Source organism: Bos indicus x Bos taurus, chromosome 2 (genome assembly GCF_003369695.1).
Source record: "Bos indicus x Bos taurus breed Angus x Brahman F1 hybrid chromosome 2, Bos_hybrid_MaternalHap_v2.0, whole genome shotgun sequence".
Lineage (NCBI taxonomy): Eukaryota > Metazoa > Chordata > Mammalia > Artiodactyla > Bovidae > Bos > Bos indicus x Bos taurus.
In genome coordinates, this window is record NC_040077.1 from 11,766,561 (window position 1) to 11,793,779 (window position 27,219).

General features: G+C 36.1%; 1 protein-coding gene across 1 annotated transcript in view; it reads right to left on the reverse strand.

The window, feature by feature from the left end:
• Window positions 1-26,756, reverse strand: part of ZNF804A (zinc finger protein 804A) — a 349,284-nt gene extending 322,528 nt beyond the window's left edge. Inside the window, exon 1 of the mRNA XM_027555904.1 lies at window positions 26,125-26,756. Within this exon, the coding sequence (XP_027411705.1) occupies window positions 26,125-26,235 (111 nt within the window). The 5' untranslated portion in view covers window positions 26,236-26,756. The remainder of the gene's footprint in view (window positions 1-26,124) is intronic.
• Between the last annotated feature and the right edge of the window lie 463 nt (window positions 26,757-27,219).

Consider the following 27,219-nt stretch of genomic DNA (forward strand, 5'->3'; position numbering starts at 1 on the left):
TAGGTTGGTCATAACTTTTCTTCCAAGGAGTGTCTTTTAATTTCATGGCTGCAATCACCATCTGCCAGGATTTTGGAACCCAAAAAGATAAAGTCTGACACCGTTTCCACTGTTTCCCCATCTATTTCCCATGAAGTGATGGGACCGGATGCCATGATCTTCGTTTTTTGAATGTTGAGCTTTAAGCCAACTTTTTCACTCTCCTCTTTCACTTTCATCAAGAGGCTTTTTAGTTCCTCTTCACTTTCTGCCACAAGGGTGGTGTCATCTGCATATCTGAGGTTATTGATATTTCTCCCGGCAATCTTGATTCCAGCTTGTGCAAGAATATAGATATTACTAATTTATAAAGTAATGTCATATACATCAACTTATTCCACTCAACCTTATAAAAGCTAAATAGCTTGAAACAAGTTTTGCAAAAATATGTTCACTTTAAAATTGTGTTTTTATCTAGCTATTTATCTACCTCTCCATCTATTTTTCATTTTAAATGACAACTTATTTATGTTGTATTCATCTTTATGTAACATAAATAATAAGTCACTTTATAGGTTATCTTGACAATACAGATCCAATTGATAACTGTTTTTATCAATCTGAATTTAAAACATTACACTGTATAATAATTTTTAAACCTCAATCTTACCTTACTTTTCTAATGAATTTTAATACAAAGAATTCTTACTGGAAAAAAAAAAAGAAACACAATATTAAGTGCTTAATGATTTTTTATAATCTGATAACTATTTTTGTAAAATGTAAATTTAAAAATTATATCCCTTACACTGTATTATTAGAATTGACACACATTTATTTTATGTCTGTTCTCCCACCCTTATCAGCTTGATTCCTAACATTTTCAACTGGATAGTCTTCAATTAAAAATTCAGACATCTGAAGATTGAATTGTTCTGCTAATACCATAAGTGTTTTTTGGTATAATAAATGTATCCTGCTTATTTTAAGGGTTAGAAGCGATAGGAGAACATTCCCAACACAGATAGAACAATCACTTAGTGCTAAATGTAATAAAATACTGAAATCCAATATGCAGAAGCAGTTTGCATGCCATTTACCCACCCCTATTCATCAAAGTGGTAGACTTTTTCAAACTATATAATGCAGTATTATTATCATTAATTAAATCAGCTGCTATTCTTGTTATAAATGTCAGAAATTATTTCTGAATGATACCAAGTTTTCATGAAGGCTGTTGGATAAACAAAACAAATGGAAAACAGTCATTTTAGGAAGAAAAAGTATAGCAGTTCCTCACAGAAGAAAAAAAATATACTCTAGTAGTCTACAAGTTAGAACACTACAGATGGAGTCCCATTTTTTAGTTATAACCTGGGAGCTACATTACAAATAATTTAAAAACATATGAAAGTATGTGTTTTCTCCAGAATGTAAGTAATCCAAGATGGCACATGAACTCATTCGTAATCACTGCTGCTGCTCTTAGAAAATATGACACTGACTTACTAGATCCTTCACATGCAGACATGCATGTATATTTTCACAGAAATTTAGATACTTAAGATTATATATGCACGAAAGTGAAATTAGAAACTTTCACAAAAAGCTAGAAACACTGTATTTACAGATAGACTTTATAGTACTTTCAGACTTATTTTTTATTGTGGTAAAAGGTATATGAACCTACCAGTTTAATATTTCTGAAGTTTACAACTCACAGGTATTAAGTGCATTAACACTGTTGCACATTTTTATAGCTGAATAAAATGGGAATCCAAACTGCTTTAATCTACAATTATCTAAGCTGATAAATACAAATGGTCAATGGGCCAGCATTATTTTCCCTACTCTTGCCAATCAATTATAGGGAATTCTGACACAATTGTTAAGACTTCTGGAACAACCAGACATATCTAAGAATCTTCAGACCATTTGGCAGATTGTCCAAATAAACATATTGATTTCTTGATACTATTCTGTCTTCTAATTATGTTTTCCCCTTAAAATTATATCCTTTACTTAACTTTGGGGGGGGGGGCTAGTGGAATGTTACAAGCTGAGTAATGATTTGCATTTAACTATCCTCCAATGATAATTTAACATCACAATCTTGCTATTGATATTTGCCACATAGCACATACAAGGTGTGTGTGCCTGTGTCTGTGTACACGCATTTCTTTTCTTTCTTTAAAATGATGAACACTGTAATGACAATTATACTTTCAATTGTGATGGCCTTCCATTTGTGTTAAGCAATGGGTTCGGACATAATCTTTTATAAACGTGTATTATTGCGATGTTCAGCAGGCTAATTTATAAAAGCTTGACTTTTTTTTTTTGATAACCATTAATCTGATCCTAAGAAATACACAAAAGTCAATAAAACAAATGTTTCTTGGAACAACTAACATAACAAATACAAATAATGTGACATGTCCTTGTTTAAAATTTACATATATTTAGGAGAACAACACAAATACTTAAAATCTTGAATAATCTCTGAAAAGTTTCCAAATCTTGTTAACCACTGCTCTGAATACAGCAATTTTATCCAAAGTAAATGGTATACAGTTAGGGAATATTTCTCTGTTATTTTATATTCGAGAGCCTTTTTTTTCTGCTCTGCAAATAAATTTGTCAGTATTATTCTTTTTATGCGGGCATTAAAACATAATTTTTAATTTAATGTCAGGTTTTCACTTTAAATTGGAGAAGGAAATGGCAACCCACTCCAGTGTTCTTGCCTGGAGAACCCCAGGGACAGGGGAGCCTGGTGGGCTGCCGTCTATAGGGTCGCACAAAGTCGGGCATGACTGAAGCGACTTAGCAGCAGTAGCAGTTTCACTTTAAACATTTATTTATATCGTAACTCTCACAATCTTTTATTCTCTTATTTTATAAATATTAAGCTCTCCTTTACTTCTGAATTTTAAGGGTGAAATCTGAGACACACAATAGTATATGGATTCTGATTAAGGAACAGCTAAAAATGTTCAAACATTTTGGTTACCTTTTCCATGGCTAGAATAAAGAACAGTACACTACAATGTACTGCTGCTACATACCCACTATTCACTTTTCCAGCAAATAATGACTTTTTGCCTGCCGAATAGCATATGCCTTTTAGTTTGTGTAGCACTGCTGCTGATGGGGGAACAGATTGTTCCAATTCCTGGTTTCTCAATGCAGTATCATGTATTTGTCATGTGGGTATCTCTTCTTCAAATGCCATTTTCTAGTGTGCTTTATAGGCAATAATTGAATGGCATTCCATTTACTAAAATTTTTCTTTAGAATTTGTTTCCCAGCTTTAGATCATTTTCCTTCCTTAGTTTTCTGTTTATTTAAATTAGTCTTTAAAGACTAATTTAAAGTAACTCATTCTTAGTTGATTCTAAAAATACACATACACACCCTCTACTAGATCTTTCATTTCTAAGTGTCTTTGTATTGTTTACAAATACTATCACACACCTGAAAAGCATCCTCCAAAGGTTTGTTTTGGAAGGTCATTGGTAATCTCTACAGATACAACATAAACAAATGTCCATGGATAGATATCAAATCGCCTAGTTTAGAACTGAATACAAAAATGAATAAAAATGCAATGAATTTAAGAAGTGTCAACTTACAACTCAAAATAGAAAAAATAGCAGAATTTTCTTTTCTATTGAAAATGTATAATGATGATGGAATTTACTTCACTGAAGAAGTAAAGGTCTAGCTTTGTGTCCAGAGATTATTCAATAGTGCATATTGTAAGTCCTTTCTAAATCCCAGCCCAGGTCCTCAGGTAGAGATAGGAAAGCATAAAAGACTGGAATGATGAAAAAATGACCAGTTAATACCAGCATATATGTCCTCACCCTGACCTTATCTGTGATATCTAAATCCATATGTCTAACTGCATGTCTGAAATATCTGTGAAAAGCACTTCTTGTTCAACATGTCTAAAAACACACTTAAAATATTTATATCACTACCCCTTATGCTAGTGAATGGTACTCACACTTGTACATGCTACAAGAGAGTAATTTAGGAGCATCTCAGCATATCATTTGATTTCATTTCTCACATAGCATTTGTTATATATCCTGCTGATTTCATTTAGTGTGAGTGTGTGTGTATATATATATATATAATCTATATACATCTTGCAAAATACATATATTCTTTAAATCTAAGCTATTTTTAGCTTAGACTTCTGCAATTGCCCCTTAGCTGGTGGTCAGCATCCATTACTGTATCCAACCTATGCTATCTTTCCCAACACTGAGCTGAATCGGCTTTTAAAAAAGGAATCAGATCATTTCTTCAGTTCACCTGATAAGAATACCCAAATTTTACATTTTCTCGATTTATGCACAGCTAGTTTCTCACCTGGGCTGCCCTGGTAGCTCAGTGTAAAGAATCCTTCTGCCAGTGAGAGAGACACAGGCCCAATCCCTGGGTCAGGAAGATCCCTGGAGAAGGAAATGGCAATCTACTATTGTATTCTTGCCTGGGAAATCCCATGGACAGAGGAGCCTGGCTAGCTAAAACACAGTTCAGTTCACTTCAGTTGCTCAGTCATGTCCGACTCTTTGCAACCCCATGAATCGCAGCACGCTAGGCATCCCTGTCCATCACCAACTCCCGGAGTTCACTCAAACTCATGTCCATCGAGGCAGTGATGCCATCCAGCCATCTCATCCTCTGTCCTCCCCTTCTCCTCCTGCCCCCAATCCCTCCCAGCATCAGAGTCCCTTCCAGTGAGTCAACTCTTCGCATGAGGTGGCCAAAGTACTGGAGTTTCAGCTTTAGCATCATTCCTTCCAAAGAAATCCCAGGGCTGATCTCCTTCAGAATGGACTGGTTGGATCTCCTTGCAGTCCAAGGGACTCTCAAGAGTCTTCCCCAACACCACAGTTCAAAAGCATCAATTCTTCGGTGCATGGGGCTTCCCTGGTGGCTTATACAGTAAAGTGTTGGCCTGTAATGAGGGAGACCTGGGTTCAATCCCTGGGTTGGTATGGCACGCTGGACAAGGAAATGGCAACCCTCTCCAGTACTCTTACCTGGAAAATTCTGTGGACGGGGAGCCTGGTAGGCTACTGTACATGGGGTCACAAAGAATCGGACACAACTGAGCGACTGTACTTTCACTTTCACAATATAACATAGTATAATATAATATAACAGTGGAGAAGGAAAAAGCAACCCATTCCAGTATTCTTGTCTGGAAAACCTCATGGATAAAGGATCCTGGAGGGCTACTGTCCACAGGGTCGCAAAGGAGTCAGACATGACTTAGTGATACTTTTAAGTTAGATAAAAATAAAAATACCTTCCAAATAGGGTTGCTGTGAAGATTAAATATGTTAATTCAAACAAATTGCTTGGAAATGTGTCTAGAACATACCATGTACAAATTGATGCTCAATTGTAAAGCTGCAGGGGGCATCAAAAGTGTTGTAATTCATAATGGCCAAGGCAAACAACATTACAGTTTTTCTTTAAAAATGATGCAGTCTTTGGCTATAATAAAATGTTTTATCTCATTCAACTCTTTTTCCTTATAGTAATCCAGTCTCTGAATTTGCTTGATAGCACAATCCTATTAACAAAAGACTTTCAAGCTAATATATCAATATAAACATGCACTTCTACACAGAATAAAACAGTATAAAAATATTTTAACTGAGACAATCACAAATATAAAAATTACTTTTCATATTTCCACTTGCTCCCTGTAAAGTATAATATATTGCACACTTTCTAGGGTGCATGCCCCCCACTCTAGAGACCACTGCATTACACAGTTTTAGAAGCAAAGAACCAAGTCTTTATTGCCTTCCATTGTATTAATAGTGAGTGCAGAATCTGATACACAGAGGTAATCAATTGTATTGCAGAAAGATAGAAATAAATGAATATATATATATATCCCAGAGAAGATAAATTCTTTTTTAAGCATCATACATAATTATCCAGAAACTAAGTCTTATTTGACCAGACAGGAACTCAGTCTTCAACTTATAAATCCAGTTCTCTTTGAGTTATGCCAACTTAACCATATAAATATATAGATGAAAGATATACAATCTATACAAATATATGGACAATATAATTAGGATTTAATGCAGATGAATGGAAAATAATTTGTTACTGAGACTAATACACAAGTTTATAATGTATTTTACTAGAAAATTATCAGGGTTCTAAATTTTGACCCTAAGTATCTAAGTATTTTAAACAATTATCTGATAGCACTGTTAAAAATAGAAAGAAAATATTTAACCTGGAAAGTAGCTTTTCTAAATGATTCTAAGTAAAGTTAGATAAGGAAAAATGTCTGGGAAAATATAACAAAATTTCCAAGAGTATTTTACATGTGTATGTATGATATTTAATTTCTAATTTTCTAAAGTTTCAAAACTAACATAAATCAATGGCAATGTATATTTGCCTGTGTCTATTAATTAACTACCTACTTATGTGCCAATAATCTATTCATTGTTCTTGATAACAAGAAGTTAAATTTATAGAAAAATAAATCCACTAAAATCCAAATATTCAATTGTGAAATCAATGACATCTACTTATTTTTAAATATCTACAATAATTGAAAATAATAATCTACCTTTTTCCTTGGATTCTGAAATTATAAAAATATCTGTAGGGTGTTAATGCTTATAGCTATGAAATGGATCAAGCAATTATGACACAACAAAAATTACAACTCTTCTCTGCAGATTGTTTATTATATCTCATTTTAATTACTATTTTTCATCTTTTATTTGAAATCTGTTTTCCTGTCTCTCCACTTATCTTGTGACACTCTCCTTGAGGATGACTTTCATCAGGCTCAAGCAAGGAGAAGAGGTGTGATTCCACACCCTGATGACTAAGCAACTACTAGAGGAGAAAAGGAAAATCATCAGATCATGTTACCACTCTGTTTAATTCATATTTGATGAATAAACACATGAGTATATTTGCCAATTTTTAATGAGACAATTTCTAAAATAAAAATCAAATCACTTAGCTTCCTCCCTATTAGCAAAATGCAATCTTATTTTCACAGACAGTCTTCCTTTCATTGAAAATCATAGCTATCCCTTCCTCTTTTTTGTGAATCAATGTGCAAAAATAGCAATTTTTATCTTTATGAGCCAATTTATTTAATAGAAAATAAAGCAGTGTATTTTACTTTATATTTGTAGAAATCTCTGTCACACAATTTGTCCCTCTGAATTTATATTAAAGTTAATGAATTCTAATTTCATTGTTTGAAATATTTGGCACACAAAATAGATATGAGGGATTTACAGATAGTAATTTATGATTAAATGCAATTATTCTGTTCTTCAAATGCTTCTGTATAAACTGTCTTTAATAGTTTGTATTTTTAATTTATTCAAATAGTATTCACTATTGATCTGTCAAACCTATAAAATTATGTGATATAAAATTAAAATTTATAAGAGCTACAATATTTATTTGCCCAGGAATACTTACTTTTGGAAATGTATATTTAATTTCTAATTTGAGATATTTTTGTTATTAAGTATAGATTTAATCATAAACAGTTTAAAGGGTAGAATGCAGAACATGTTTTTTGCTAGTAATTTCCAAAATTGGCATTGTATACTTAACTCTTAAGTTATAGTATTCTTTGTAAAATGGAAAGGCTTATAGCATTACTGTTATAAAAACATATAAATAGATACCACTTATTGTAATTGTGACTCTAACACAACTTAGGACAAAATTAGACTGAAGTACTCATAGGCTTTCATAATCTCTGTAAAGATTTATAGATTCTCTTCAATTCTTCACAAGTATCACAAAATGGCAGAAATCATGGTACCTGCCTGATTAAAAATCATATACTTTCTATATTATAAATACATATTTACATGAAATACAACCTATTTATGTAATATATGACCTTACATATTTACACAAAATATGAGTGCTGAAGAATTGATGTTTTTGAACTGTGGTGTTGGAGAAGACTCTTGAGGGTCCCTTGGACTTCAAGGAGATCAAACCAGTCAATCCTAAAGGTCCTAGGACTGATATTCAGTGAAAGGACTGATGCTGCAGCTTAAACTCCAATACTTTGATGACCTCATGAGAACTGACTCCTTTGAAAAGACCCTGAGGCTGGGAAAGATTGAAGGCAGGAGGAGAAGGGGATAGATAACAGAGGATGAAATAGTTGGATGGCATCATCGACTCAATGAACATAGTTTGAGCAGGCTCCGGGAGTTTGTGATGGACAGAGAAGCCTGGCATGCTGCAGTCCATGGGGTCACAAAGAATGAGACATGACTGAGCAACTGAACTGAATAGAACTTATGACCTTACAAGAAATGTGATGCAGGGATTTTATTTTTAGCCATACAGTTTTTGTTTCTAGCTTCTGTTTTGTAATGAATTAGATTGACTTCCTTTATTCTCTAGAGCCAAAAGTTCCTATAGTATTTTCTCAGCATAAAGACCACCTTAATCCTTAAAAATATTCCTCTTCTCTTCAGATCCCAGATATTCCAGAATAGCTTGTATCTACATTTAAAGATTTTATCTTGAATACACACACATACACACACACACACACACACAGAGTTTAGTTAGTCTTGGGTCAAACTGGTGAGGCTAGAGTAGAAAGTTCTTTACAAATCATACCAAAGGGCTGCTCAAAGGCTCCTTTCTGTTCACATATCACAAGGTGCTTTTCTCATTGCCCCTCCCATTCCCTGTTCCTCTCCTCAGCAGCACAGCCAGCAATTAAGGGAAAATAAATTTAGAAGCACCAGCATTTTACCAAAAAAATATATTAAAAGGTTTCAGATCTTTTCATTTTCTTGTACTCTCCCTGAAAATAATCTTCTGAGAAAGATGAGAGGATAGCCTACACATTATGAACTGTCTAAAGCTGAAAGTCAACCTTCAACAAATGTGTGCTGCAAAGCCCAGTGATTAGAAAATGTACAGCTTCTCTTATCTTATTTCTATAAAGGAAAAACTCAATAACATATGCTGGAATATGATGGTGCTCTCTCAGCTATAAATAACTTGCAAATAATTTATCATCTGCTTTACTTTGAGAATTTTTATTATTCTTAATAGTAAATAGAAGATTGCAAACACTAAAAATAAACAAAGCTGGGGGAAGAAATTTCAAAGTGAATTGAAAATATAAAAAAATATCCTAAGCCCTGAATTTTTCTAAAATAATATTTTTAGTAAAAAGTATCTTTTTTTCTGTCTTGGTGCACTATGTAATGTATACAGAAACACACCATTTGACACAAATTATTTAGTCTAATTAACTAGTTCTGTTCTGTTCCTATAAGAAGAAAAAGGTATATTAAATTGTCTTCATTGAACACTGCTGCTAAGTTGCTTCAGTCGTGTCCGACTCTGTGTGATCCAGAGATGGCAGCCCACCAGGCTCCTCCGTCCCTGGGATTCTCCAGGCAAGAACACTGGAGTGGGTTGCCATTTCCTTCTCCAATGCATGAAAGTGAAAAGTGAAAGTGAAGGCTCTCAGTTGTGCCGACTCTTAGCGACCCAATGGACTGTAGCCTACCAGGCACCTCAGTCCGTGGGATTTTCCAGGCAAGAGTACTGGAGTGGGTTGCCATTGCCTTCTCCTCATTGAACACTAGTGATAAGCAAATGTGCAGTAATGAAAATTTTAATTAAAGGTCCAGACATTGATAATAAAAATAGGAAAACAGAGAGATGAAAGAATAAACATACTTTTTAAAAATAAAGCCATGATATTTGGGAAAAATAGTTATGGATTTATATATACATTTCCTAATTCTGAATCTCTATAACTGGTATAGCCATAAATTCTAGAATATAAAAATGAGGTATTCATTATTTCTGTGCTAAACTAAACAAAATGGAATAGACATGGACATATGTATGTTAAATCTTAGTGTTCATATCCATTTTCCATAGTGTTCACAAGACAGCTATGAATTTAAAACAACTCAGAGCACCTTGATAAGTTCTAAAAACTAAATCTTCTCATTTATAAGTCAAAATTGTAACAATACCAAGTTAAAGAGTTGCTGAAATAATTAAATGAAATATTTTAATAATGCTCAAAAACTGAAAACTTTCATTAAATGAGTTGATATCTTCTTAGGATTTGAAAATACAATTTGAAAACATGACTTAGATAAGGTTAATCAAAGACACTTAGATGATTTATCAAACTACATTAAAAAACTGACAATTACATAATTGCTATTGCAGAAACTGATTCTGCTGGTATCATAATCACATTACAAATGAAATTCTAAACAATGACAAATGGTAATCCCATATATATAAATAATAATAATACCAAAGTTTATAAATAAAATATATAATAGAATTTGAATCTCAGAAGTCATTGAGGTATATCATCTGACGATAAGGATGTAATTAGGATATATGATTTTACTTTCCTGGTGGCTCAGACGGAAAAAGCATCTGCCTACCATGCGGGAGTCCCAGGTTCAATCCCTGGGTTGGGAAGATCCCCTGGAGAAGGAAATGACAACCCACTCCAGTACTCTTGCCTTGAAAATCTCATGGACGGGGAAGCCTGGTGGGCTACAGTCCATGGGGTTGCAAAAAGTCGGACACGACTGAGCAACTTCACTTTCACTTTCTTTCCAGGCTATCAGTGTTAAATCTTTGATATACTTCTCATAAAAGTGCATAGTAACACCCTGTATTTCATGTAACTATTTACCTTTACATCTTTTTTATTTTGTAAATTACCTCATGTTTATACGTTTCTAGCTCAACCACTTGCTTTGCTACTCAAAACAATAATTTTAACAAAGCATGAAATGCATTACTACCCTTAATTTCTACATGAAATAATACATTGAAAGCATAGTTGAAAAGGAAATTGACCAAGTTAACTAAATTGTCTCATGAGGCAGAACCTAAAACTAGACATTTTTTCTGCTTACAACATAGTGTCTTACATTTTCATCCCTTCTGTAGATGTACTCTACTAAATTTTAAGATTATATCCTTTAGTTATTTTGTACCTAAACTTTTTTACTAATGTCATTTTTGTTTACAATGAAACAAATGCATTTTTACTAGCTTTCCAAAGGATGACTTGAAGGCAGGGGTAGGATGAAGAGGCATGTTGGGCAGAGAAACTAATAAAGGACAGAGGAGAACAGGGCCTTGTCTCTCATACTAAGTATGAATGTGTGACATCCAAGCATCCTTCTGGAACAAGACCATTGATACCAAATGAGATGTGGTTTATTCTAGGACGGTGAAAGTCATCTGTGGCCCTTAGGAAAGCTAGATTCCTGGACCTCACCATTGATACTAGTAGTTTTGAAGAAATTGATTTAGTAGTTATGAAGTGAAGTCCAGGATGTTATTTTCCAAATCTTCAGGTGATAATTATGATCACCTAGTTTGGTATCTGTATACTACAAGTCTTCAGTTTTCCTGCAAAGGATAAAATAGGCAATTCACTCATAGGCCATATATATAAATGCTGAATTTTATAATCAGTTATCTGGCCTATCTTTTATTGGACTCCCTAAAGCACCTATACTCTCTTTTATTTGGCATCTATCATGTTCTGTCTGAAAAGCAGAAGTCCACGTATTGGCTTTGGAAAGGAGGAAAAACATATCTTTTTTAAGTAACAATAATGGTAAAAATGAGAACTTTGATTATGTGGCAGTCACTGAAGCAGAGAATTCCCTTATATTATTTTACCCTTAAAACAGTCTTGTTCACATGTACCCATTTTAAAGCATTTCATCAGAAATTATATATGATTTATGCAATATGGTTAAAATAGTGAAGTTGCTTAGTCATGTCCAACTTTTTGCAACCCCATGGGCTGTAGACTGCCAGGCTCCTCTGTTCATGGGATTTTCCAGTCCAGTGGGTTGCCATTTCCTTCTCCAGAGGATCTTCCCAACCCAGGGATTGAACCCAGGTCTCCTGCATTGCAGGCAGACTCTTTACCATCTTAGCCACCAGGGAGACCCATGGTTAAAATAACACTTGCTATACATCAGGAGCTAGATGAATTACAACTTTTGTTATTTTTAGATATAGATTTAGTTATAGAAACAGAGGTTAAATAACTGGCCCAGGTTACACACCCAGAATTTAAACAAAGGTCTCACTATTTCGTGGGGTTATCCCAGGCAGACCTGAATAACAATTAAACATTCCATAATAATTATTTTTTTTAAAAAGGAAGGAGAATGATCAGAAGCAGAGGAGAGAGTGAAACACTGTCAAAATGCTCTAGATGTAATGTTTCACATCCTCAGAAAAAAAAAAAAAATACAAACCTGCAGTTCTACAGTTGTCCTAATTCTAGTCAGGTTTCTCAGCTAAAAATAACCAAAATTAACTCATTAAATGAAGCGTAAGATACATTTATTGGAAGACTATTAGGTAGCTGACAGATTCAAAGGTGACCCCGTTAGAGGAGGCTTGTTGAGGAACCAAAACTGGCAATGTTTGGGCAAAATTCTGCCACTAAAATAACTTGGAACACTGCAGCTGGAACACTTCAGCCCCAGGAACTTTTCACAGACAAGGCTTGGCTGGTATGTGGCCACTGGAAACACACTCTGGCTCCCTTCTCCTCTTCATCTACTGCAGCTGCCCCGAGTGATCTTCCCTGGACCCTGTGCCTCTGCATCATCCTGCCTCTGAACAGCCCTTCTTCCATGATGCAGCTAAACTCAAACTGCCAAAAGATGGGGAGAAAGAATAACTACATTCTTTTTATCACTGCAACTTATTGTTGATCCTATATCACTGTTGCTGAAAAACAGCAAAGCAGAACATTAAATACATCTGTAGATAACATTCTCATAAGAACCAACAGATCCTAAAGGAAAGTGGGTGTCAAGCCAGGGTGGAGAATGAAGAAACAATCCAGCCAGATTCCTGTCACTCTAAATGTTTCTCTGTTTAGCAGGATAACCATATAGATTATCATCCAAGTCAGAATAATTCTAAGAATTAAAGGCAGTGCCATACCAGGACAACAATCTGAACTGGGATAATCCCAGGCAAATCTGAATGTACCATCATCTAATTGTTTAAACTGATATACATTCATCTATTAGCTTATATTCTTCTTTATTGCCTAAGAAGAACGAATGATCTTTCTTTCCCTTCTTTCCTTACTTTTTCCTTTCTTTCTTTCTTTCTCCCTCCTTTCTCTCTGTTTCTCTGTCTCTCTCTCCTTCTCTCTTTGTGTCTGCGTATGCGTGTATTCAGTGGTGTCAACTCGCGACCCCATGGGCTGTAGCCCACCAGTCAGGCTCCTCTGTCCATGGAATTTTCCAGGCAAGTATACTAGAGCAGGTTGCCATTTCCTTCTCCAGAGGATCTTCCCAACCCAGGGATCGAACCTGTGTCTTTTGCATCTCTTGCATTGGCAAGTGGATTCTTTACCACTGCACCGCCTGAGAAGCCATCTCTCTCTACTTACTCTTAATTCCTAGGACTGTGGCCATTCAGTGGAATGTGGGCCATTAAGTTGCTTCAGATTTCTCAAAATCTTTCCAGCATTATTTTCAGATCTCTGATATTATATCTGGTGGCTGAGGTGGGGGGAAGGGGAGTTCTCAATTGCTTTTCAAGTAAATCATCATTTTGCTGTCTGGATCTGGCCAGAATTGCTAGTAGAATTCTATGTGCTGCCTGAGAAAAAAACATGCAGACAGCCTGAAACTGGAAAAACAATACGCTCTCTGTTCATCTAGAATACAATCAGAGTGTAGCAAGAGAGGAATTAGAGAGAAAGAGAGAAGGAAGGAGGCAGGGGATCAGTTAGAGGGGTAAAGAAAGAGAGAGAAAGCAGGTGTGTGCTTGATTTTACTGTGTGTGAACATGTCCATTTTGCCTGTGTCCAAGAATAGATATTGTACTTATTTTATGCAAGGTACTGAGAGAAAAGAGAAGAATTTCTCACAAGACCTATAGTATCTATAGCTGACATAATTGTATTGGCACTTTATGAATAAGTCAAAATAGTTGGCATGTTTAATGCCTATAAGGTGAATAATTACTCATAGTACAGCATATGTAAACTGAATTATTGATATAGTATTTTAATTAAAATAATTTAACATTATAATTAATAATCTCTGTAGGTTTTTTTTCCTTACATCATCAAATCATGCTTACAGCTATGTTAGGCACTGTACAAAGAGGATCAATTTGTTTTGATTCATTATTATCATTACTATGACTATTATTTAGGTCACAAACACTTTCTGTGGAATAATAGGCTAATAGATTGTCTTAAATGTGGCTGTCCAGGACAGCAATATGTAACATGCAACATCTGAAATTTTATTAATATTATTCCACCAAAAAAAAACAAAAAACAAAACCTTGGGAGCTTTTGAGTAGCAGCACATATCATAGTATCAACTCCTTTAAATCTTGATCCATAAAAAATGCATCTTTCATGTTGTACCAATAATTTCACAATGATTAGTAACACAAGCAGAACAGTTTGTCTTATTTCATGCACTGTGTACATTTTCCCTAGGAAACCTAATCCCAATTTCTATGGAGAAAAATCCATTAAATTTTAGTAAAACTGGGAAACTTGAGTCTCAGATATTTTTTAGCTATTCTCTAATATCATGTGTCAATCATGAAATTAATGGTTAGATTTCACAATTTGACATGTTTTTTTATTTTGTGCTATAGCTATTTTTGTTTTAACAAGTAATGGTCTTCATAGTCCACTTTCCTTTTGCTTAATAATGCAGTCCCTGAAAATGTCAATCAAATTTAATTACAAATTAACTATAACAACTAACTGTAAGATAACTATGACATAAATGGGATATTAAGAATCATAAATCTAGTAGGTTGGAGGTACTTAGAAGAAACCAAAAATATCAAATTCAAGAATGAAAACTGATACTTTCACAGCCAAGAATGATGATATAATAGGCTATAGTTAGACATCAAGGCTATGCTAGCTCCATATTACTACATGTATCTCATGTGACTGAAGTAAAGAATGGCCAAGAATAATTATTTGAGGAAGTACACAAGTAAACTATATAGCAAATACATCACACCTGTTTTGCATTTCCGTACTGACTTGTCGGTAAAATTTTAAAGTGAGTTTTGGTTAATAAACTGTGATAACCCTATAGCTGACAAATTTATTAATGTATGATTATTTACTATATGAGCAAGAGGAAATGTTATGTCGCCCCCTAGTGTAAATATTAACTCTGTAACACCAGAACTGCAGTGATCCAAGACATTGCAAAGGAATCACAGCTACCGAAATTATTGAAGAGAGTTAAAAGAAATTCCAAGATTTGCTAAAGAACCAGCATCCTAGAAGTACAAAATATAAGTTTCATGTACTTTATGAGCCAAATGAATCTTTTATATCTAAGGTGTTCATAAGATTTTCATTTCTTTATCTACTGGAATATTTAGAGCCCAATCCATTTTTAAGGGAGATTTTATGACTCTTGGGGTGAAGATAAATATGTACGAAGTGTCATGGATAAACAGGAAAAAAACAGAAATCTTGATACTATTCAATACTAAAACTGTCCAAATTATGTAAGAGGGGCTTCCCTATGATAGCTCAGTTGACAAAGAATCCCCCTGCAATGCAGGAGACCCCAGTTCAATTCCTAGGTCTGAAAGATCCCCTGGAGAAGGGATACACTACCCACTCCAGTATTCTTGGGCTTCCCTTGTGGCTCAGCTGGTAAAGAAACTACCTGCAATGTGGGAGACCTGGGTTCTATCTCTGGGTTGGGAAGAACCCCTGGAGAAGGGAAAGGGTACCCACTCCAGTATTCTGGCCTTAGAGAAGTCCTTGGGGTCACAAAGAGTTGGACACAATTGAGTGATTTTCACTTCATTTCACTTCATACATACTGAATTGAATAGATGAGATTCTAGATATGAATGTTCCAGCATGAAATATTGTCAACAGCTACCCTCATTTATTGGGAGTTTATTAGTGTCAAACCTTGAGTGAATTACTGTACTTGCTTCATCTCATTTGATACGTAAATCTGTTTCCTAGGTAGGCATTGATATTAATATCATCTCTATTTAAGGATAATATAACTGATAGAGAGGTGAACTTTACCAAGATTATAAAGCTAGTGACAGGTGTGGAAGATTTATCTTTCGTGATCAGTTACCTCTTTATTATTATTAACATAACACTTATTTTCTTGAGCTTCTCAAAGTGCCTGGCTTAATTAATAATGTTTCCATTCTTTCCTGTACTTGAGTGGTCCTATAACACAACTTCAGCCAAAGAGATATAAGCAAACACTGTTGAGCAGGACTTCTTTAAAAAACAAGAATATTCAACTTTTCATCTGTCCTCTTTACTCATTTTTCCTAACTTAGAATGAAGACGGCTGGAGCACTAAACACCTTACAAATGAAGGGAAAAATACAAATAAAATCAGAGTCTTTAGTTTTTACATTCTTGAGCCACTTTATATCAAAATATACATAGTTTCATATTTTAGTGTATTAAAATTATATTTAAGTGTGTTAAAAATTTATATATATTAAAAATACTATATAGGTACAGAGTTGATGTTTGGGATTCTGCTAAAAGTCTTACTCTCTATTAATTGATACAGGGGTCTATTTACGATCTGAGCTTAAGTCCATCTGGTTATAAAGTATGCTTTCAACCACCATATTTCCCCTGATATGCTTGGAGGCCACTAGATCATGTCACTTGAGAGGCTTTCATTGAACAAGGAGAGAATTTCATATTATATCCCATCTTCCTGTCTTTGACCACTTGTAAGTAAAATCAGGTTTAAATCTCTCATCATTAAATCCCTTCTTTCTCTGTCATTGGTCTCACTTCCTCCTCTATTACTTATTGTCCAAATCTCTTGCTTTTCCATAATTCAATGAGTTTGGCAACTTTTGAAATTCCCTCCAAACAAAATTTGCTTGTTTCACATCAAATTCTTTAGGTGTTTCTTATCTGAAAGACAAAAACAAGGCAATTTGGCTGGGGTAACCTTGAATCACTGTTAATACACTGACCTTCCCCATGCCCCTACTCCCAGGGGCTGAATACGGAAGGAAATTTGTGCACTAGAACTAACAATGCCCCTCTGACATGATAATTCAACAAGGGTCAGGAGAAAGATCTGAGGCTCAGAATAGGGCTGTGTATAATTCAGACAGTAAAGAATCTGCCTGTAATGTGGGAGAAAGCCAGGATGCGATCCCTGGGTTGGGAAGATCTCCTGGAAGGAGGGCATAGCAATCCACTCCAGTATTCTTGCCTAGAGAAATCTCTATGGACAGAGGAGCTCAGCAGGCTACAGTCCATGAGGGTGCGCAAAGAGTCAGATACTTCTGAGTGACTAAGCATGCACATGCTGCTGCTGCTGCTAAGTCGCTTCAGTCGTGTCCGACTCTGTGCGACCCCATAGAAGGCAGCCCACCAGGCTCCCCCATCCCTGGGATTCTCCAGGCAAGAACACTGGAGTGGGTTGCCATTTCCTTCTCCAACGCATGAAAGTGAAAAGTGAAAGTGAAGTTGCTTAGTCGTGTCCGACTCCTAGCGACCCCATGGAATGCATATAATTCAGTCTTAAAGGAGGCATCCCAGCTGCCCAAGAACTCTTGAGTACCTCCCACAGGATTTCTCCTCTGTCCTGGTTCACCATTCCACTGCTAATCACTACCTGCCCTGGGATTATCAGAACCAATTTTAAACTACCCTGTATTTCTAATAATATCAGTTGCCACAAGAACCCCAGAATTCCCAAATTTTTCTTCATTTCCTGGATTTCAACCTCCATTGGATTATGTTACATCCTCTTTTATGACAAAATTCTCTATATCACTACATGTCTTAAAACACTCGGATTGTGTCTTGAATTCAGAAGGGTACCTTATCAATGAAATCTCTATAGCTTCAGAGTTTTCACTGAAGTTTCACTTCACCATTTTGCTCCTGCTGAAGTTTGTCTCTCTTGAAAATCCTTTCTTCTGTATCTCTCTCAAGAGACAGGTGACTGTTTATCTCCCAGAGTTCTCCTAAGGAAGTGCCAGCACAGGACAGTATCGTCCACACTCCAGCTTGGTAATCTTCAATCATTCTCCTCCCTTCCCTCATCCCTAAAACTCCCCAGCTCTGGAATTCATTTCCGTGAAATGCTCCTCTGATGGTCTTGCCTTGCAACCATCCATGTCATATTTGAGAAAGGAAAGAGAAGCCCCTGGGAACTGTCAGGCACACTTGTCTAGTCCCAAAAGTAAGGTGTGGTTCTGTGATCAAACATACACAGGCTCACAATCCACTAATACCAGACAAGGTCCCTGATGCGTACAAAGTTAAGTAGGAAAAAACAAGACCACTTTGCAATCGTGTTTGGGGACAGACAAAAACAAACACGCTGTTTTTGTTATGAAACATCCCCATCTGTCAGCCAAAACAAGCAAAAGCTGCTTCCTTACCCTAACTCTGTTCCTCTTGCCTCTTAGAGAAAAAGCATTAAGACAACCAATCACAGAACTGGTCCTTCATTTTCACAGAACAATCCAGAATAAAACAGTATTTTAATAAACTTCAGAAAAGCATCTTACACTATCCCCAAACCTATAAAATTCACCCTTATTCCCTCATCATGAGATGTCTCAAGGTTCCCCTTGGAGTGCAGTTCATCTTGTTCCAACAAGGACCAGTATGTCCCGCTTGGGTATGTTCAATTAGTGTGGTGTTACTGGTAGTTTCTAGCTGGTAGTATATTTTTCATGAAGACACGGGGTCTCAAAGAGCTGGACATGCCTGAGCAACTTTTACTTTCACTTTTCGAGAAGGCAGTGATACGGACTGAGGGATACAAAGCAATCCAGGAAAATATTTAAAATAAGGTTATTAAATGTTCCTCTGGAAAATAACAAAAACTTTCCACCTTAAGGTCTATCCATTTCAAGCCCCAAAAGTTTAACAATGTCAATTTCACCTATTTCCAATTAAATCCAATTGAAATTGGATATGATTTATATTTGAAATATTGAGTTGTCTTATTGTAAGAGACAACATAAAAGATATAATAACTGATCCTCAGTGTACCATTTCGGGTTCTCCAGACAAACAGAACCAACAGGAAAGATGGAGAGAGAACTATTATAGGGGTGTGGGGGGCTGGTGAGGAAAAATTATATGGAGACAAAGGAGAGGAGGCAGAGGGAGGAAAAGAGAGAGAATTTTATTTTAAGTAATTGGGGATTGATTCTGGTTGTGGGTTTGTTGAGCTTGTGTAGGACAGGTCAGTAGGCTAGAAATGCAAGGCAGGCTTTGATTCTACAGTCTTGAGGCAGAACATCTTCTTCACCAGGAAACCTCAGTTTTTTCTCTTATAGTCTTTCAACGCATAATGTCCATCCACATTATAGATGGTAATCTCCTTTATTTGATATCAACTAAATATAGACTTCATTAACTATATCTATAAAATACCTTCAGAGCAACAAGATTAGCCTTTGATTAAATAACTGGCTACTACTCAGGGCTTCCCTGGTGGCTCAGATGGTAAAGAATCTGCCTGCAATGCAGGAGACCTGGGTTCAATCTCTGGTTTGGGAAGATCTCCTGGAGAAGGAAATGGCAACCCACTCCAGTATTACTGCCTGGAGAATCCCATGGACAGAGGAGCTGGTGGGCTACAGTCTATGGGCTCACAAAGGGTCGGACAAACCTGAGCAATTAATTCTTTCACTTCATTCACACTGGTTGATACCTAAAACCAGTCATCACAGTCAGCATAGCTCATTTTTCTAAAGCTATGTAAGTAAAAAGTGTTTTCTTATTATTTGAAAATAGCACTGTCATCATAAACATTTAATACATTAAATGTACTTACACTTAGGAAAGTATATAACTTTCTTCTAATGGTGCCAAACCATTATGAAGGAGTCCAGAGTACTACATCAGGTAATGGATTCTGCTATTTTGACAACTAGGATTGAGTTTTAATTATTTATTATCCCACTTTATCTTATACTGTGCTAGGAAGTGTAGTGTAACACATTTATAAAATTAATGAAACTTTGCCAGTTGAAAACACGATCACAATATTGTATACATGCTAAGAATTTTCTCAGAAGCAAAGGATAATTTAGACGAGATAAAACAGATCAAATGGTTTCAGGCTAAGATTTTTAGAGAACAGAATTAATAAAATTATTAACATTGTGGTCTTAGCCACCAGGGAATCCCCAAGAATACTCAAGGGGTAGATCCAAGTCTCCCGCATTGTAGGCAGATTATTTACTGTCTGAGCCACCAGGGAAGCCCAATATTGTAATTAGCAGTATAAAAAAGTGACAGATTGCTATGAATTGTGGCTTCAGCATACTACAGGTTAAAAAGACTATTTTTTCTTTCTTTCTGGAAGGATTACTCAAACTCTTTATATACAACTGCCTTCAATTTATCTCAGGTAAATAAGACCACTGGAGAAAATTATTTCAACCCTGTATTATGATTACATTTATTTAAAAGTATGATTTCCCCTATATATACCTTCAAAAACTATTTTCTAAGTATACTATATGAGTTAAACATGTTTATCAAAAGTATAAGTTAAAGAATAAAATTACATTCAAAATTAATTTTTTAAAAGACTAAAAACAACACAAATTACCAAAACCACCAGTGGTCTAAGTGAAAGTTTGTCTAGATATACGATCTGGAAAACACTGTAAAGCAGTCCAGCCAATATATAGTAAACAGTACAGAAAGATGAGTATGTGGAAAACTTTTCAGAAGACTCCTGTCTACCTAAAAGTTGGTACCATGAACGGTAGAATGACGAAAATGTTTCTGACTACCTTTATGTAAAATCTGGTTCTCAGACTAAACAAGGGATGGAAAATTCAAGTGCCTTCATTGATCAGGACTGTATAATTAGATAAACTTATATAACAGTAAAAACAAAAATAGTATCAACAGTAGCAAACTGTGAAGTGTATTCCTCTTTGAATGGTATTTAAGCTCAAATATTTTAAAACACAGCGCATACTCAACAAACTACTTCTGCCACCTGAATTTAGTCCTGCACACAACTATCTGAAACCTCTGGATTAGTGGTCTCCAAAACTCTTGCTGTATTTTCAGCAAAAGTAGTAACAGTCATCAATAAACTAGAAAATACCGGTGCATAACAGAGAAGTTACGTCACAAGATAGCGTGTCACTATTTGAATTTCAACTATCAAAAATAACTTACACAATATTTGATAAACCAAAAAGGATATGTTGGAATCATGGCTATTACTTGACAACATCTGTCTTAAAATACTGCTTACATTTTTGAATAGGTTATAATATCAATATTTCAATCTTATGTTCCTCACTCCAATAATGTGTTCTGGAAATGCACATGCTGTAAAGCTCTACTGGAATACAAAACAAGTATGACAAAGAATATATGACACCTTAAGTTCAGAAAAGTGAGACACAAGATGGTCTTTGACTCTGAATGCATAATAGTGGAAAAGAAACTTGGAACAAATATAGAACTGATTATACGACTAAGCCTATAGCGTGGGGAAGTTTAGCCACATATTATTCACCCTAATCCACCTTCATTCTTGACCATTCTTGAGAATATTAATCTAACAATGATAACATCTCAGTAGCACAAATTTAACAACTGTTTCTTTAGTCTTAGGCACAATCCTAAATGTGCCACATAAATGGGTTTTAGTGATGGAGGAACCTTTTAAATTATAAACCGTAGGAGATACAGAAATGTGTAAGGGAATGACATAATATTATTATAATGGTAATGAGAACAAGTTTATAGAGTATATTTCAAAGACCTATCTAATTTTAGTGAGTTCCTGTATACACAAAGGAAAAATCCAAGAAATTTTTCATACTTTCAAAATGAATATATATAAAAATATCTTGAGTGATAAGAAACATATAAACTTGTCAAAATTTGTGAATATTTTTTCAACACGTTCAAAATGAACAGGCACATACATGAATACATCTTAACACAATATTTAGTGCATAATGCTTAGCACAGATCCTGTAGTGCCTAGACTAGTGCTTTGCAATTAAAGCATCTCAGTAAATCTGAATGAACTAAATAACAATATGTTTAGAAATGATTAATAAGTCAATACATCTTAACAAACCTGGTACTAAATATTTTGGAAATGGAGGACAGCCTTCAGAAGCAAGGTTTAGGCAAGACAAAAATTATCCATGTTCACATACTGGAAGACAAGAAATAAAATAAATTTGAATTCAAACTATTCTGTGAGTCTGGTACTATTTATTTACACCTAAAGACAAGTGGAAAAGTAGAATGTCCTCAAACAATAGATGACACCTACACCTCTTTATCAGTATGGAGATTATGGTACCAATTGCTATAGATTCTCTAATTTAGCATAAAAATTATGAAGAAAATTTGTCTAGAGTCAGGAAATCTGCATTTAATAGTGACTCACTTTTTGACCTCAAATCAGCACTTCTTTTTTCTGAATTTCATAGTCTTTACACAGACATAAAACTCTTGTGAAATAAAAAAATGCTGGCAAACTGACAATGCAACAAACAAATCAGTAATGATTTCCAAAGTTCCACAAACTCCAAATTCCATAATAAAAGTGATTACATATATATGTAAATTATTTTTTTAATATTTTTTAATATTTTGCATTACAATTTTTAAATAATTAGGGCAAAAACTTCTGTGGATCAATTGCAAAATATAAATATAAAAGAATGTCTTTATCCAATAAACAAATGCATACACAATGGTGGTTTGAGATAATCTAAGTAAAAACAATGAGAATACATGGATGGTAAACTTTATTCACTGCTATTAAACCACATAACTTATTTAGACATATTCTGGAGCATTAATAAAATATTAGCTAATTTTTTATTCCATGGAATTAAAGCTATATCACAGATATGATACTGTTTACAACAGAAATCATCACAGGTAGAGTGACCTTTGTCTTTGGAGGTAAGACCGTGCAAAACTGAGATTTGTGTATTTTCAGTTAAAATTGTGAAGAGAAGTATATTTAAAGGCTCAGGAATAGGGTCAAGGTTAACAACAGGCTTAGTCATTAAGTATCCTTAAAAATTTATTGTGTGAGGGACATAATATGACCGTTGGAAAGGTCTGCACATTTTTAGAATCTCCTCAGTATGAATATGAATTCTAGATTTAGGACTAAAGCAATTAATCAATGTCATTAAACAGTGAGTTTTATTCTGTAACTTTATAGATAACTTCTAATTCATGAAAGAACACTGTATCAACAATTACAGCCTATCTTAAATCAGTTCAATAATTTTAAAGACTATAAAATGTTTTAAAAATATGAATTTAAAAAATATTTGGAATATCCATTTGCTTTCCAGTGGCTGAAAATAATTGGAATTTCTTTGGAAAAAAAATCCCTAAATGGATTTTACATTTTAAGTAAAATGTTTTTTCCTGAAATAGGAAAAAAAAAATGAGATATTATTAAAATTCTTTAAACTTAACAAATTTCAAAATACAAAAATGTGATGATTTTTTAAAGGCAAAGTTCACAATATGTTAAAATCAAATAGGCAAGAAAGTAAAAAAGATCTCATCACTTCATTCTATGACATGACAATATAAACCCTTACATGAAAATTGTGGAACATATATATTTGTAAGATAATATTTGTGTTTCTTATTAAGGTTGTTATTTCTGATAAGTCTCAGGTTCAGTTTTCTGTTTTTAGCTTGTAGTAAGTTTTAGTTTATAATAAGCTCTCATAGCATCCTACTTGCTGTAAAGAATATAGTTTTTGGTAAGTATAGAAAAGTATTTCCTTAAAAAATTCATTTACGGATATATTTAGAATCTCTTCTATTATAAAAACAGGTATGAGTCTCATTCTCTTCAGTAACAAATCATCAAAAGACACAGAAAGTAAACATATGACATATATTACTTTTTAAATTAATATTTTCAATTATGGAGGAACCACATATGAAAATCCACATGATTTCAGTCAGTATAAATATCTTGCACAGGAAACACAAACTTGGGCAGTTTGTAAGCACAATGTTGAAGGATTAGCTATGAAGTTCATATAATTTTTTTTTTTACTATAAATAAGAAAAATGTGATAGACCTATTTCTAAGCCTTTTTAACCGAATTTGTTGCTTCTAACATTTGCATATATTTAGATTTATTCATCTAATTTAGATAGCTTCATTTAAACATCTATCTTAATTTGAAGATAAAATAGGCAGGTCTACACTTTAACCTATCTTTCGTCAACATGAGTGATAAAGAACTAATCAACTTCAAACATACAACAAATATCAGCCTTATCAAGTTCAATCATTGTTGGAAGCCCAAAGTTGACTTAAGAATCAAGATTATGGAATTTTAACAAGTTGAGTTTTGGCAAATAATTTTTTTTCCCCTATGAACTTTATTTCATGGTTTTATTACCTACACCATTATTATAATTATGGAGATGAGATCTTGTTCAATAAGTCTGTCTTTTCTCATAAGTGAAACATGACTTAAAAAACAAACCAGTGCATACTTTCTTCAAAACAGTGTTTCCCCCTTAAAAAAATTACCTTTACATATTGTTGAGTTCTCTGAGTCTAGCCAGAATATTTTCCATCATTCCCTCAGCCTGTGCCTATTGCTCTGAATGGTACTCTACTGGAAGACCACAGGAGAGTATTTTCTTTGATCAACAACAGTAAACAATCTTATCCAGACAAGAATAAAAGCAATAAACTAAGTCTGTTTCTTTATGTCTTAAATGAGCTGAGAGGAAGGTGTCCAAGAGATTTCAAGGGAGAAAAGAAAATAAATAAATCACATCAATGTCAGAATTCACTTAAAACTTCAGAAGAGAACTTTTCATTCTTGGAAAACACATGCACAGCACATTTTTTTAAAAATTATGTAGAATATTTTAAGATTATATAAAGAAATGCAAGTTAAGAATACTCTACTTTTGGACTAATTGAGTCTGTCCTTACACTTCTCTACTTATTCAGGGCTAAGCAATCATCACTTTGTATAGTGGGGGTGGGGGGTGTTGCTTGCTAAAGGAACCAGACTTTAGTGATGCATATATTTGCATACCATCATCTCACTCTGGCTCTACTCTGCCTTACTAAGCCTAATAAGTCTTCCCTCCTAATAAGCCTTCCCTGTACTTCCTTTTTTTTTTCTTTATTGAAGTGTATACTTCTCAGGAGATACGAGGTCTTGCGAATCAGTTCTGCAAGGAGGTTTTGTAGCTAAGAGGGAATGGGAAAGGAAAAAGTAAGAGCTGTGGCCCTGTACTATCTTAATGCTCAGCACATTTCTCACCAATCAGGAGTCCTTTTCATACTAGAATGCTGAAAAAAGCAGCTCTGTGGTCCAGTGAGAACCTTCCAAGACTGCACGGGCTCTGTCTGGCACGTTTTTCCTTTTTGGCTCTGATTGTGTCAGAATGCTCACCGCACACACTCATCTACAACCTCTTTTGAGTCAATAGCTTAAAGTTGATGGCCTAGGGTTCTGTAGTCACTCTGTTAAGCTCTGAACTGACAACTTCTCACTAGAGAAGTTTGCTGCCAGTCCTTCCAGAGACAGCCTGAACACAAACTCCTGAGACCATCACTCAATCCCGCCACTTGCCCCGGGCCACCGGTCACATGGCTCTCTGCCTCCATAAAGACATCCACATCCTTATTCACCTTCAGCTTCCTAAGCCGACAGAGGTTATAGGGTCACTTGGGGTTAGGGTTATTTCCGTTTCTTTCTTAAAAAGAGGTCCTGTTAACACAATTTGCATCAAATAAGGAGAAACTGTGGTAATTTTCACCGGTGCAAATGAGGTGGAGAGTCCGGAGCGTTGGGGGAATTGTCAACCGAAGCCTTGGATCACAGCTTCCCTGAGTCCTGCCTTTTTCTACACCAAATTCTCACCCCACGCCCACAAGATAAAGAAACGAATATACTGTAAACCCGACTGAACAGCGACACCTCAAAGCCTCACAGTAACCTCAATCCTCTAAATGCCCTCTTAAACAGGAGAGAGAGGAGAGAAGCGATTACCAGAGTTTTGTTCCCGTTCTTGCTGAGAGGGCCCCGGAAAACTCCCTTGATGTTGCGAAAGTGTCCGTTGCTGAGATGCGTGGAGCTGATGACAATGTAGTAACACTCCATGGGGCAGCCGCCGCCTCCTCCGCCGCAGCCGCCGCTTCCATGCACCCCGCGCCCGCCGCCGCAGCGCGCCGGGGCTGAGGAGGGTGGGTGAGGGACCCGCCGGGAGGGCGAACCGCCGCCTCTCTCGCACGCCCTCCGGAGACAGGCTCACTATGTGCTTCTGCCCTGCGCGCCGAGGCTCCTCCGCCTCTGCATGCTCGCTGCGCTCTCCCTAGCAGGCTCTGTTGCTCTCGTAATTTCGCCTAAGGGCGATGCACCCAGCGGGAGGATCCCGGGCTGGGAGGGGCCGGACAGGCGGAGAGGAGCCCAGCCCGAGTCAGTGCCGGCCGCGCGGCTGAGCGAAGCCGGGCAGCGGGAGCCGCCCGAGCGGCAGCGGCGGCGGCGACAGCAGCATCCCCCGCGCTCGGCGCCCGCACTCGGAGTTGCTGCTTCTGGCAGGCATGAGTGTTATTATATTGAGCGGCGTTGCCGGTCCATTGCACTGAGCCAATGGCAGGGAGCCACTGGGCTGATACTGAGAGCTGTCAGAGGAGTACATCTGTCACCCGCGGCCTCCCCCCCGCACTCCCCCGCCGCCGCCGCCGGGACCCACGGCCGCGCCGGGCCGGGCGCGAGTGGGAGCGCGCGACGAGCGGGCCGCCCCCCGCGCGGCGCCGCGGCGGCAGAGGGCCAGGGACGCGACGGGCACCGCGGGCGGGCGGCAGAGCGGCCCGCGACCGAGAAGTGGGAGACTCCTTTAAGGTGGGGGCGGAGGGGAGAATGTGGAAACACGGAGATTTCTTGCCTAGCAGTCGGGGAAGGGGGGGAGGAGACGATAAGGGGGATAAATAATAATTCAGAATGAAAAGCTAACCGCTTCCAACTGCCGCGTTTCCAGGCAGGTGCCAGCAGCTGCTTCTCTCTTGAGATAGTTGCTACCCATTTGGGTTTGGCTTATTTGATTTTATTTGGTTTTTAATGTGGTTTTTAGGATGGAGGCTGAAT